Genomic DNA, 14,598 nt, shown 5'->3' on the forward strand with positions numbered 1-14,598 from the left:
AGGTTTAACAACGGCAAAGCTGTGCCAAAAGGGTCTGCAGGACCCAAAGTTGAGTGTCTTGCTGGAAGTCATTTTGTTACTCAACAGCATTAATGCTTCCATTAAAAAACAGAAGAGGATGGTGTGGCCTCGGGTTTGTGTTAGCCTGCACATGCACAGTTCAGCTCTGTGTCCCTGTCCCTTGCAGATCCTCCTAGCGTGGGAAAGGCGCGGGCAGCCGGCGTCGGCCGCGGGGATTTCTGCTGCTGAGCTGATTAGCGTATGATGGACGTGGCCAGTTGGAAGGAGATGGAGGTGGCACTAGTCAGTTTTGACAACGCTGATCAGATCGTGGAGGATCCCTGCTACTCCAACGACCTCAGCCCCGCCGGGCAGTCGCGGAAGGGCCACCCCAGCTGCGCCAACCTCCTGTCCAACCTGCGGATCCTCATCAACAGCGAGAACGCCAACAATGAGACCATCTTCTCCAGGTTCTCCGCCGAGTTCAGCGACCACCTGGTGGGGGAGAGGGTGGGCATGGATGAGGGGGACCAACGAGTCATCATCAACATCGCTGGGCTGAGGTTTGAGACACGGCTCAAGACCCTCGACCAGTTCCCTGAGACCTTGCTTGGGGACCCGGAAAAGAGGATGCGTTACTTCGACTCCATGAGGAATGAATATTTCTTTGACAGGAACAGGCCCAGTTTTGATGGGATCCTGTACTATTACCAGTCTGGGGGGAAAATACGGCGCCCGGCCAACGTCCCCATCGACGTCTTTGCTGATGAAATCACCTTCTATGAGCTGGGTGATGAAGCCATGGACCAGTTCCGGGAGGATGAAGGGTTCATCAAGGATCCTGAGACCCTCTTACCAACCAATGACTTTCACAGGCAGTTCTGGCTGCTCTTTGAGTACCCCGAGAGCTCCAGTGCAGCCAGAGGTGTAGCTTTGGTCTCCGTCCTGGTCATTGTCATCTCCATCATCATCTTCTGCATGGAGACCCTGCCGGAGTTCCGGGAGGAGAGGGAGTTTAGGTCCACCCAGGAGCTTTCTAAGAATGTGACAGACACCTTGCTGTCCCACAGCACCTTCACGGACCCTTTCTTCGTCATAGAGACCGCCTGCATCGTCTGGTTCTCCTTTGAGCTCTTTGTCCGGTTCATCGTGTGCCCCAGCAAGACCGAGTTCTTCAGGAACATCATGAACATCATCGACATCGTGTCCATCATCCCCTACTTCGTGACGCTCACCACCGAGCTGATCCAGCAGAGCGAACTCAACGGGCAGCAGAACATGTCCTTGGCCATCCTGCGGATCATCCGCCTCGTCAGGGTCTTCCGCATCTTCAAGCTCTCCCGGCACTCCAAGGGGCTGCAGATCCTGGGGCAGACCCTCAAGGCCAGCATGAGGGAGCTGGGCTTGCTCATCTTCTTCCTCTTCATCGGTGTCATCCTCTTCTCCAGCGCCGTTTACTTCGCGGAAGTCGACGAGCCGCAGTCCCATTTCTCCAGCATTCCCGACGGCTTCTGGTGGGCCGTGGTCACCATGACCACCGTGGGCTACGGGGACATGTGTCCCACCACGCTGGGCGGGAAGATCGTGGGGACTCTGTGCGCCATTGCGGGGGTGCTGACCATCGCCCTCCCCGTGCCCGTCATCGTCTCCAACTTCAACTACTTCTACCACCGGGAGACGGAGAACGAGGAGAAGCAGATGCTGCCAGGGGAGGTGGAGCGGCTGCTGGCCAGCGTGGCCACGGGCAACGGCAGCATGGAGTCACTCAATAAGACCAATGGGGGTTACCCTCGAGACAAGGCCAAGAAATGATGGTTGAGGCCCTGAGGGACTGGGCACAGTCAGGTGGGATTGGCTGGAACGTATCCAACATCTGCATGCTCTGATTTTTTTTTTTTAATTATGTGCTGCTGCTTTTTTTTTTTTTTTTTTAGACATTTTTCAATCTCTGATTTCCTGTGGCTGTTCAAATAAATACCATCTTTCTTATCTCTCTGCCCTGCCCATCAGTCTGGTGTTTTTTATTTGATGCTCATCTGCTTGACATTTGTCTTCTCTGTCCCTGGCGTCAGAGTGGAATCCCCCACATACAGAGAATTCCCCATTCACTGGAGAGGAAAAAGGGCAAAATGACATGAAATGCTTGGCTTGGTGACACCCAGCTGCCCAGGGATGAAGGTGGGTCCAGCTCCCTGCTTAGCAAATAAAAATAGTTTTAAATATTTTAAATAGTTCCTCCCCACCCACCACTTCCGATCTGGGGGTCTGACCAATTCCCAGAGCTGCGACAGCTCTGACTGAAAAATAAACTGGCAAAAAGAGATGAGAAGGGGCATTTTTAGCTGGATTACTTCCTTGGTCTGCCTGACTCATTAATTTTTTTGATGGCACAGCAGGGTGGGCAGTCACAGATGGACCCAAGGCAGCAGGGGGGATTTGGGGTTGCTGACCAGACACGGTGGCACAGCCACCCCAGAGGTCCAGGGCACTGCAGCTCAAAGCCCACCGGGGTTTCTGCTGGAAAACTGAGCTCTGAGAGAGGGAATGGGATTTCTCCTGCAACAAATGCTCATTATCTGCTCTACAAACAACCCTGGGGATGAGCCACTGTGACCTTGCAGCTTTTACTGTCACTTCTGGTGCTGCAAAGGGGGCAGAGAGCAATGAGAGCCAACATTTCCTGACAGCTCGGCTCCCTGTTGTAACAAGGCACTTCTGCTTTCCTAAAAATGCAAATTTCCAGTGGCACTTTGGATGGGAGCAGCCAGCAACAGCTCATTTTGCCATTCTCTCCAACGCCAGCAGTTTTTCTGACAAAAACATTTTGTTCCCACTTCAGTGTTTCACTCGACTTTTGTTTTTTTTAATGTTTCTGCCTCCATTAAAATCCCAGCTTCTCGTGCAGTGTCTCATCCACTCTGAAGTCCCACACCTGCTGCACAGATGTCTCATCTCCTGACAGATCCCCGTGATCTTCACACAGCGTGCCAGCATTTCTGGTTTGCAATTTCATTCAGAAAGCAGTGGTGGAACAGGGGTTGGATTTATTGCTCCTGCTCTGTTGGAAGATGTGGGTTTGGGCTGGCTGGGATTTTCCCTGTAGCAGAAACCCCACAGCCCGGGTGGGAGGGGGGTGTTATTTTGGTTTTAGGGGATTCTGTGCCCTGTCTTTCTGCAATGGGGCGTTGTGCACCCCAGGAGATGGATCTGAGACATGACCAGTACAATCCCTTTTCCCTCTGGGACAAATCCCACTTACCACCTGCTCTCCCTATTGTTTTTTTCCCATCCCTCCACCATCCCTTTCCCCTCTTTGCAGCCCTCACACCATCATCTCAGACAGGAGGAACTGTCAGAGCTATTTCATCTCCTTCCCACTGTGTCCCGGTTCTGTGGGGATGCTTGGAGAATGCACAGCTGGGCACAGCTGGAGGAGGCACAGCTGGGAACAGCACTCAAACATTCCCAGCTCCTCTCTTTTCACCCCTCAATTCTCTCCAGCAGCTCTTTCACAGCACTATTTTTATTTCATAGCAGGTTCTTTCTCATTTTCTTCTAGAAAACTTGATTTTTTTTCCGTTCTTTTGTATTTTTATTGATCCCCTCCCCAAATTCTCTCCCAGCCTCTCTGATCTGAAGCACTTTTGGTGGTTTTTCCTTGGGAAATCACCATGAAAACTCTGATGAGTAGGTTTGGGCTGGGAAATATTCAACCTGATCAGCCACGAGCACATTTCCATTCCTCCTGCAAACCTGGACTGTAATGGTGCTGGGATGGATGGATGGATGGATGGATGGATGGATGGATGGATGGATGGATGGATGGACGGACGGACAACCTGATTCTTATAAACTTGTAAACTATCCTCAAATAAAAGAATAAATGCTTCAAAATCTGATATGCAGAAAATATTGTTTATTTGGACTCAACTTTTTTGTTCCTGGTTTTGTGCTGCTCCACGGCAACTCAATTCCAGCTGGGAACTGTGTGTGGGAGGGTTGAGACGTGGGGCAATCTAGAACCCCAGAATGGTTTGGGTTGGAAGGGACCTTAGAGCTCACCTCATTCCACAAGGCAGGGACACCTTCACCATTCCTGGATTGCTCCAAGCCCTGTCCAGCCTGGCCTGGGACACTTCCAGGGAAGGGGCAGCCCCAGCTGCTCTGGCAAACAGCAAATTGCAGCTCTCCAGCCCTGTGAGATGAGAACAAACTCTGCAGATGGGCTCACACCACCCACTGCTGGAGAGCAGGTCCAAGGGGGATCCCTGACTGATGCCATGGCAAGGGGATCAGAGGCAATAAACCTCCCCAGACACACCAACCTATTTCCAGCTTGCCCAAAACATGAGGAAAACCAGGCTATGAACTCCCAGTGTCAACACTGATGGAAGCCTGCAAGAAACCCCATTTTCCTGCACAATTTGCAGCTTTGTCCCTTCCCAAAACACAGGCCCAATGCTCAAAGCTCAACGAAATCCACACAAAGCCCTCAGTAACTGTCCTGTTCCAGAGTCAAGCCCTAATGTGCCAATCTGTCATGTCCTTCTGCACTCAGGATGAATTCCCTCTTCACGGTTTTTACTGCCTCAGGAAATCTAAAAGAAGACAAGAACCCCCTTTGCTCCATCAGAAAGGTGTCCTGGCCATGTTTCATCCTTGGAGCAAGACAAAACCTGTGGCCAGGTGTGAAATATTTGCAGGTAGGAGTGACTCTCTCCTTTGGGCTGAAATTCCCGAGAATCCCAGAATGGTTTGGGTTGGGAGGGACCTTAAAGCTCACCCTGCCACGGGCAGGGACACCTTCCACTATCGCAGGTTGCTCCAAGCCCCGTCCAACCTCGGACACTTCCAGGATGGAGCACCCAGGATCTCAGGTTGGGAGCCACGAGATGGCACTCCAGGATCGGCATTTCCCTGCCACGGGCAGCCCCCGCTCTTGGAAGCTTTTCCTTGGTTTATCCCTTTATTGGAATGCGAAGTGTGGGAAGGGCTGCCCCGGCCAGGGGGATGCTCCCGTGGGGGAATCCCTTTGTCGGGAATTCTCTGCAGGAGGAGGATTTAGGAACTGCTGGATTTGGACACGGTCCTGCCTGGAATAAGGACCAACATGCCACTCCCATCGCTCTGAAAGGGCAGGGCCAGCCCTGGCTGCTCCTCCAGGTCCGGTCCGTCCTGGCAGGGCTGATCCCCCCAGGGTGATCCCCCTGCACCTGCCTCATTTATTCTGGGTCATAGTGGTGCCTTGTGCAGGCTGAGCCAGCACAGAGACCAGACAGAGCTAAAGAATAAAGCAGGGAGTAAATAAATAATATAAAAATAGAGATTAAAAATAAGGGGGATAAAACAGGGATAAATAAAGGGAATAAATTTGGAGGCTTCAATGGATCCACCTTGGGCAGCACCAGAGCCCAGCCAAGGCTACACCCCAGGTGAAACCAAAATGCTTGACTGGTTATGGGGTCTCTCACTTTTATCAGTTCTGCTCCATTTGCACCTTGCAGTTCATTGTCCCAGCCCAGCTTTAGCCCAGGCACTCCCACCCTGCTTGTTTTTTTCTCTCCATCCCACGTTGTTTGTGCTCTTGGGCTGAGATCTGGATCATTTGTCCTTGGTGCCCAGCTGGAGCAGGAACTGTTTTTTCTCCCTGCTCTGTGCAGAGCTCACCATCTCCTAATTTGAAGCCCAGACCCTCACACTAAAGCAGAACAGAACCTGAAAAATATAAAAGCTAAACCTGAGGCATCAATAGTAATGAGAAAATTCCTGTGACAGAGCAGAGGGCAGGTCCCACGTGCCCAAAATCCGGGGCTGGATCACTCTTGTGCTTGGGCACAAGGGATTCCCACCAGGGGAATCCCAGGGATGTGGGGGGTAAATCCCACTCCCACCATCCCACATTGCACCCTCCTCTACAGCCAGCTCAGCTTTTACACAGTGCAAGGAGACAACAATTAATTTCCAGCTCAAACCGCTTGGAATCTCCAGGCCCCACCAGTGGTGGAGCCTCCTTTACCAAGAAATAAAGCCAGCAGTCCCCTGTCCCTCAGCACTGCAGAAATGAAGACACAGCAGGCACCTGGATCTCTCTCCTGGCTTCCTGCTGAGCTATTCCACTGCAGCTGCTCCTGGGGAAGAGGCAGCCTCCATTTTTGATAGGGTTGGAGGAGGTAATTTCCTTCCCAAAACAGAACTGTGCAGGTTCTGTGCCTCTGTAAAAGCCTCACCATGGGAGGCACTGGGTGAAAGCCTTTTCCTGCCCTCTTGGGTGGTCCAAGGGAAATCTCCACTGAGCCGTATCCTCCTGGGGGAGCCCTGCCCTGGGGTGGCTTTGGGCTGTCAGACACCTTGCAGGGAAAGTGGGAACAAGCCCTGTGCCCAGGGATGGGGAGCTAGCGGGGCAGGAACTGGTGGGACGTGGTTGTGGGTCTGGGATGGTTTGTGCTGGGGTGGAAGTTTGGGGGTTCCAGAATCCCCACTTGCTGTAGCCCCAGTAAAAGAGCCAATCTTGGCTTCCAGCCCTCAGCCCTGCTGCAATCACAGCTCCCAAGGGCCCTCAGCAGAACTGTGATCACCAAACAGTCCTTGGCCACCACAAAGCAGCTGCCTCCTTCCATTCCATTGAAAATACACACACAGCCACCAGCTCAGAGCCACCAACTCTTTATTTGTGCCAAAAGCCTTGGCTGGGGCTGGGTGTGGACAAAACCCCAGCAGCACTCCCATCGTGCTGGATCTACACAGCCTTGGCCAGCCCAACGCGGTTGTTGGCCCGGTCAAAGATGCTGTAGTACACCCTGATGAAGACATCTCCCAAGATCCAGAGGTCCCCAGAGGTGTCCTGGAAGCTGCTCGTGCAAGATGCTTCGTTGTGCTGCATTTGAGCACGAGAAGGAAATTGGGGAAATGTGGGAAATCTCTTCTTGCATTGCCCTGGAGGCCCGTGGCCATCCATCTCCCAAGGGAATGGGAGAAGCCAAGGTGACCAGAGTCCCTGGAGAGAACAGAGGGACCTTGAGAGGGGCTCCTGCAGCCAGGAGCAGCTGGTCCCCACATACCTGCTCGGTGTAGGCCAAGGCTGACACGGGGTACTGGACCCCGTCGATGACAAAGATGACATCGGGCATGGCAGGGATGGAGCTGCAGTTCACACTGTGCTGCAGGGAGCAGAGGGAAGGGCTCTCAGCAGGGAAACGTGTTCAGAGGGTGAGGAGTGAGGGGAGACCTCACTGGGGCCTTCAGCCTCCTCCTGAGGGGCAGCAGAGGGACAGCTCCAATCTCTGTGACAGGCACAGGACCCAGGGAATGGCTGGGGCTGTGTCAGGGCAGGTCAGGCTGGATCTCAGGAGAGGTTCTTCCCCCAGAGGGTGCTGGCACTGCCCAAGCTCCCCAGGGAATGGGCACGGCCAGAGCTCCAGGAGAGTTTGGACAATTCTCTCCGGGATGCACAGGATGGGACTGTTGGGGTGCCTGTGCAGGGCAGGGGGTGGACTGGATGATCCCTGTGGATCCCTTCAGCTCAAGACACTCTGTGACTTTCTGTCCCAGCCCAGGACCTTCTGTGACTCTGTCCCAGCTCAGGACATTCTGTTACTCTCTGTCCCAGCTCAGGACATTCTGTGACTCTGTCCCAGCCCAGGACATGCTGTGACTCTCTGTCCCAGCTCAGGACCTTCTGTGACTCTCTGTCCCACTGACACAAACCAGAGAGCCCCAGGGTGTCTCTGCCAGGGTTGCAGTGAGCACGGGGTGGTTTCCCCACGCCTGCAGCAGCCTTGGCTGGGCTCTGCTGTGTCAGCTGCCTCTAGGGCCAGCAGGGCGAGCTCTCACCTCTCCGTACTCGCCCTGCCTGGCCCCAAGCGCGCTCTGGATGCTCCTGATGCCCGAGGGGGGCCCGGCCACAAGGGAAGTGCCGGTGTCGATGATGGCCTGGCAGCCACCAGCACACGCGACCTCCTGGCTGCTCACAGTGATGCTGTGGGGAGAGACCAAGCAGGGGCTGTGAAATAACCAACGGAGCTGTGAAATAACCAACAGGCCTTAGGGATGGGTTTTAGCTTCTTTTGTAAGAGTTAAAGCTGGGTAACACCCAGCGCTGCCTGTGAGCCCGTTCCTGTCTGGAGCTGCAGAGCCAGCACGGCAGACGTGGGCACTGCACACATCCCAGCAGCTGGGACCCACTGCAGCCCAACAAAAGGGGGTTTTGATCCATGATTTTGCTCTCCTCATCACCAAAGACATTCCCTAAATCACAGGATGGGAACTAGGCTGTGCCCCGGGCACAGAACACCCTCATTTTGGGTGTCAGTTACCAAAGCACCATGGAGTTTGTCCCCTTATCCCCCTGCATCCCTCAGCCCTGGGGTGGGGTTGTCGCTGGAAGCCTCTGGTGCTGATGGGCCCAATGTCTCTTTAGAAGCAATGCTTTGAGGGGACCAGAGAGCAACAGAGCTGGTTTGTCACCTGTCCATGGAGATCTGCCAGTAGCCCTGGTAAGAGACAGGGATCCAGTTGATGGGGCCAGTGAAACAGGACTGGTCGATGCCCCCGAAGATGACCACACTCCCTGCTGCCTCCCTGGATGGTGCAGGAAAGAAAAACAAGGGAGATTTGCCCTGTGGTTCAGTGCAGGGCTCTGTGTCCCAAGGGTGGGACACTGATTGTGTCATGTCCCTCACCACAGCACAGCAGCAGGGCCGGGGCCTTTGGCACCAGGAGCCGTGTGCCTGGGAACTGTTTCCCAGTGAGCCATCAACCCTCTGGGGAGGCTGGGGGGCCCCTGGAACAGGAGCCTCCTCCAGCCAGGTCTCACAAGCTCTTGGAGGTCTGTATCACACCATAGATAGCTCAGCTACCTTAGAAGGCATAAAATCAGCAGGATGGCTTCTGCTGCAGTGTTGGAAACAATAAGGTTGTAATAAAAGCCAAAATAACAAACTCTTTACAGAGAAAAACTGATCCAAGTGCAAGAGGCCCTCCTGCCTCTAGTAAAACACCTCACAAAAGCGATTTGTTTCTTTGTTCTCTTCTTTTTCTAGTAAATTGCCTAAGCAGGACTTTTTGGCTCCTGTCCAATTAACTGCCCTTAAGTTTGAGGTGAAGTCCCCCAAACCTATGAGATGCCCTTCTCACCCAATCGAAAAGAGAAACTGCTGAGCTTATTTCCTTTTTAAAGAGACAAGAAGGAGTTTAGTCACTCCATCAACAAGAAGCACATCCCTACAGCCCCCAGCCCTTGCACATGGTGACACAGTCACATCTGATGGCAGCAGTGACAAGGGAAGAGCCAGAGCCACCAGCACACCCTGCATGGGGTGCATCCCTGTCAGAATTCAGCACATCCCTCTGGCTGTCCTGGATTCCAACACATCCCCCCTTCCCCAGCCCCGCGAGCCCACGTGGCTCACCGGGACAGGTAGACAGAGAAGAGGTTCTCCTGCAGCAAGCTCTGGTTCACCAGGTTATCAAAGACAGGAGTGATGCCATCAGCAGCCAGGTTTGGGTAGCCCAAGCCCAGGATGCCATCGAACTGGACGTGGACGAAGAAGCGGCCGGGCTCGGCGGTGCTCAAGCCAAAGAGTTGGTTGGTGTCCACCAGAGAGGCCACCTGGGGACAGGGGGAGAGGCCTGGAGCAGGCACTGGGATCCTGGTGTTAATCTGGTTACTCTGGGGATCCCCTGCTGCAGGTGGAGCGGGAACTTCAGAGAGAGGTTATTAAATGTGAAAGGCAAAGCTGTGTTTCATGCCAGGTACATGCAGGCAACATGTGTGTTTGTGATTGAGATATGTGTGGAAACCAACCATGGGACAGTTATAAAGATGAATTCTAACAATAACTGAGAAAAATAAGCATGGAAGAAGGCCTTTGAACCTATCCTTGGTTTGCAATTTAGCTTTATAAATCTAAAGTTGATTTAGGAGCATTTGAATTAAAGCTTTAAGGTTTTTTTTTGACAGGAACGTTCTGCTTGTAGTTAAGCCTTAAAGAGTTTTGCAATAATAACCTTTTGAAGTATAATTTTAGATTATTTCTTGTAGTAAGGATCTTTTGAAACTATAGCTTTAGAATATATAAACAGGAAACATGCAGCTTGAGAAAGGAAGATGAACATCAACTCAAGGATTAATAATTTCAACCAAGGGAAGCTGGGCATCACTGCTATGAGATTTATAGTCCTTGCAATCAAAAGGTGGACCCACATCTGGAGATTGGACCTCACCATCTGGGAGACTTCCTCATTCTTTCAGAAACCACCACCACCTGGGTTACTCCTTTTTCTGGGATGCATCCTGAGAAAAACTAAATCACAACAGTGTATGGAATTGTGACGTAAAAATTGGGGATAGAAACTGCTGGTGAGTAAAAACTGGGAATAGAAACTGCTGAGAAAGCTCATGAGTTGCCCTATAAATACCTGTAAGTCCAAACAATCGGCGTGCAGTTGGAGGGAAAACTTCCCCCACTGTACCCAGCACTGTTTGGCTCATACTTTACCATATTAATTAATAAATTGATTGTTGCTTGAATATTGGTCTAGTCAAGCTTCTTATTTATAAAATTAAAGAAGTCCAAAAAATGATGTAGGAGGAGCTGAGAGAGCCCCTGGCTTTCTGAGCCCCTCCTCAGAGTCTGGAGGCTGCTGGAGCCAATCTTACCTCAGACCAGCACAGGGTTGAATTCTGCAGCCTCGTCCCACAACTTTTAATGATGGCAAATCACATACATTTAATAAAAGATGAGATATTTAGTTGGAAAAGGAACAGACAAAAGATAACAGATGAAAGATCTCCATGAAAATTACTACACAGGATAAAACTAAACAACTGCAAGTAGGTTACAGCAGAACATAATCAGTGCACTATAGCAAGGCTCCTGTATTAAAGGTGACAAAAGGAATAGGATTGATTAGGAGTCAGATGTAACTTGTCACCAAAACAATGATAATGTGCACAGATTCCTTCATTAATCCCTGAGTGGCATCCCCAGTCACAGGAGAAACCCCACACATTTCCAGGAAAATGTGCAGAAGATTTCTGCTTTGGGGAAGTTTGATGTGGCTTTTAGAGTGTCTGTCAGTCATAAACCCAGCTTATCTCAGCAGATCTCACTTTAACAGTGAGATGTGCATGGGCAGCTGGGAGATGCCAGCCTGGTGCTGATCCCATGGCTCCAGAATAACTCACCACAGGACAGCTTGTCCTGCTTGGGTTCCCTGGTTAACAAACAGGTCAGCTTTAGGGGGTGGTGTTGGGGAAGATGAAACAGGAAAGCCTTATAAATGTGATTGTCTGGCAAAAGATGTTGAGAATATGGAAACAATAGGTGAGATTGAAATGAAAGCAGCTCTGAGATCCCTCAGTTACTGAACACCTGGAAAACAATGGTGTGGCTGGCTGAAGATAATCCCCTTTGGATGGAACCACACCCTCTGCTTGCAGGCAGCTCCAAGGGGCAGAGCAGACCCTGCTGGCCTGGCAGAAGGGCCCAAAGAGGAGTTTTTAGGGTTTAAAATGTAACACAGTGTGGTAATGGAATGATTCTTATAGGCTGTGTGTAAATGCTGTAGGATTTGTATCTTGGACTAGATTGGTTAGTGAGAATGAGAATATTCAGCACAGAAGAAGATTTATGGTATTGTAAAGGGAACCTCGCTCTCTTACCCTCTCATCCTCTCCCTCTCTTGAGCCCTGCTCCGAGCTGTGGCTGGCAGCTCCCAGCAGGGCCCTGCCCCCAGGCCCTTTGCAGTAACCCACAGGTTCCACCACCTGGCTTCAGAAATCTCTCATCTCTGTCCATCCTGACCGTCCCACCCCCCGTCGCTCCTACAAGGGCCGGGACAGACGGAGACCAGAGATCTCTGCAGCCAGGGCGTGGAACTTGTGGGTTATTGCAAAGGGCCTGGGGGCAGGGCCCTGCTGGGAGCTGCCAGCCACAGCTGGGAGAGAAGAGAGAGGTAAAGAGAGGGAAGGCAAGAGTGTGGTAAAGAGGATGGGAGAGTAAAAGAGAGGATAGGAGGTTAGGAGAGCAAAGTTCCCGTTACAATACCATAAATCTTCTTCTGTGCTGAATATTCTCATTCTCACTAACCAATCTAGTCCAAGATAAAAATCCTACAGCATTTACACACAGCCTATCAGAATCATTACATTACCCCACTGTGTTACATTTTAAACCCTAAAAACTCCTCTTTGGGCCCTTCTGCCAGGCCAGCAGGGTCTGCTCTGCCCCTTGGAGCTGCCTGCAAGCAGAGGGTGCTGTTCCATCCAAAGGGGATTATCTTCAGCCAGCCACACCATTGTTTTCCAGGTGTTCAGTAACTGAGGGATCTCAGAGCTGCTTTCATTTCAAGCTCACCTATAGTTTCCATATTCTCAAAATCTTTTGCCAGGCAATCACATTTATGAGGCCTTCCTGTCTCACCTTCCCCAACAGACCGTCCTACCCCCTGTTGCTCCTACAGGTGGGTGTGGGACGTTCCCACGGACGTCCCCCAGCGGCCATGGGGACACTCACGGTGACGGTGTCCCAGCCCACGGTCCCCTCCATCTCTCCCGTGCCGTAGCGGACAGACAGACTCAGCCCTGTGCTCTTGTAGGTGGAGGACTGAGAGGGGTCAAACATCCGGTGGCTTTCTAGATAAGTGGAAAAACACAGAATTAAATCTTTGGGTAAGGCCAAGCCTAAGGGAGGTGTGGGAGAAGGAGCCCTGCTGCATTGCTGTTTATCATCCTGCCTTCGGGAATAATTCAGCTGTGAGCATTTGCTGCTCATCCTTCCCCTCCTCCAGCAACCACAGACATTCCCACGCCCCCATGGGGAAACTGAGGCACCAAGCAGTAATCACATCACCTGAGGAATGCAGCGCTGAGCAGCCCCTACACCCCAAACATCCATCACTCACAGCTGCCATGGCCCAGGGGGTGACCCCCTCTCCCCTGGCAATGTCACCCCGATTTTTGGGCTCGGTGGAGCCGTTCCAAACCCAGGACATGCAGCTGGGTCTGGCTCCTACTCACGGCAGGCCAGGCTGGGGCAGGACACCGAGGGGACCCAGAGGTCGGAGGAGCCGGTGTCGAAGACCACGCTAAAGTCCTGTGGGGGGGTGCCAATGGAGATGGTCCCATAGTACTCCACCTGCAGGCAGCCAGGCCAGGGGTGGATGTGGAGGCACAAAACCAAACCTGGACCTTGCCCAGGCTTGGTCCCATGCTTCATGGAGACCCCCTGCTTCTAGCAGAGCTCCTGGGGGATATTTCTCCATTCAGAGCCACCAGAGTGGGCAAGGAGGGGTGAAGGGTGTGAGCTGAAGGCTCGGGGATGAAGGATTTGGGGGCTGGACATCCCACAGACCCTGCCAGGGCTGTGTCCCTGGGGACTGGAGCCCATACTCACGTCGAGGGCATTCAGCAGGGGCTCGGTGGCCACCCCGGTTCTGTTGGGGAAAGCGTGCGGGAACTTGGTGCCGATGTCGTAGTGGTGATGCTGGAAGAACTGGTGCAGCAAACCCTTCTCCCTGAGGACATCTCTCAGCTTCTTCCCCCTTTCCAAGGGCAGCCTGGCACAAGCAACAAGGGAAAAAGAAGAGTGAGATGGGATTTTGCTGCCTGCAGCTTCGGTGAGAAGTGTTGGACACCTCCAGTGCTCTGATCCAACAGCAGGAGCACAGGAAACATCCCCAAAACTCTGAGTCAGGGATTTCCTCAAAAATCCCAAAACAGCCCTAGAAACCAGCCTCTCCCCAGGCACAGCCTCATTCTCTGCACCCCTGGAACAGCTTTCTGCAGCCTCAGAACTCACCTGTGCTCCCCAAAGCCACAAAAAGCCTCCAAATTCTCATTTCCCCCTCACTTTTCCCAGTGGCCCGGGCAGTGATGCTGCTGTGGCTCACCTGGTGACACCCTGGCAGAGGGCAGAGGCAGCACAGAGGAGCATGAGGGACCACATCCTGCCAGGACAGCCAGGGCCAGTTCCCTCTGGTTTATAAAGCCCCTGCCCACCCCACCTGCCGTGCCAAGAGCAGCCAGGACCAGCAGGAGCTGCCCCCTCCCCTCCTTTGGGCACCCAGCCAAGGCAGGTGACATCCAGGGACTGAAGGACACAGCACACATGAGCCACACGTCACCTGGAGGGGGGGACTGTCCCCTAATGCCTCCCATGATCCTCTCCTGGGGACCCCATGCTCCCCACTGGATCCCAAACCCAAACTCTCCATCCTTTAGGCTCCAGATCCTTCACTGGGACCAGGCACTGCCTGGCTGTGGGCATGGATCCAGAATTCCAGGAGAATTTGTGTTGGGAGAGACTTTAAAGCTCATCCAGCCCCAACCCCTGCCATGGCAGGGACACCTCCCACCGTCCCAGGCTGCTCCAAGCCCTGTCCAGCCTGGCCTTGGACACTGCCAGGGGAAGCCCCAGCTGCTCTGGGAATTCCATCCCAGCCCCTCCCCACCCTCCCAGGAACAATTCCTAGCCAGTATCCCACCCAGCCCTGCCCTCTGGCAATGGGAGCCATTCCCTGTGTCCTGTCCCTCCATGCCTTGTCCCCAGTCCCTCTCCAGCTCTCCTGGAGCCCCTTTAGGCCCTGGAGGGTCTCTGA

At 52.8% G+C, this 14,598-nt stretch overlaps 2 protein-coding genes across 2 annotated transcripts; one reads left to right on the top strand and one right to left on the bottom strand.

The window, feature by feature from the left end:
* Nucleotides 1–261: 261 nt before the first annotated feature.
* KCNA10 (potassium voltage-gated channel subfamily A member 10) lies at nt 262–1,812 on the top strand. The gene has a single exon (XM_059867619.1). It carries the CDS (start codon nt 262–264, stop codon nt 1,810–1,812), a length of 1,551 nt encoding a protein of 516 aa, XP_059723602.1.
* Nucleotides 1,813–6,736: 4,924 nt separating this feature from the next.
* LOC132338284 (embryonic pepsinogen-like) lies at nt 6,737–13,946 on the bottom strand. Its single transcript, XM_059867627.1, has 9 exons — nt 13,891–13,946; nt 13,395–13,557; nt 13,019–13,136; nt 12,516–12,634; nt 9,408–9,607; nt 8,464–8,577; nt 7,831–7,975; nt 7,059–7,157; nt 6,737–6,874 (listed from the first exon to the last, which is right to left on the bottom strand). Exons 1-9 carry the CDS (start codon nt 13,944–13,946, stop codon nt 6,737–6,739), a joined length of 1,152 nt encoding a protein of 383 aa, XP_059723610.1.
* Between the last annotated feature and the right edge of the window lie 652 nt (nt 13,947–14,598).

Source organism: Haemorhous mexicanus, chromosome 25 (assembly GCF_027477595.1).
Source record: "Haemorhous mexicanus isolate bHaeMex1 chromosome 25, bHaeMex1.pri, whole genome shotgun sequence".
Lineage (NCBI taxonomy): Eukaryota > Metazoa > Chordata > Aves > Passeriformes > Fringillidae > Haemorhous > Haemorhous mexicanus.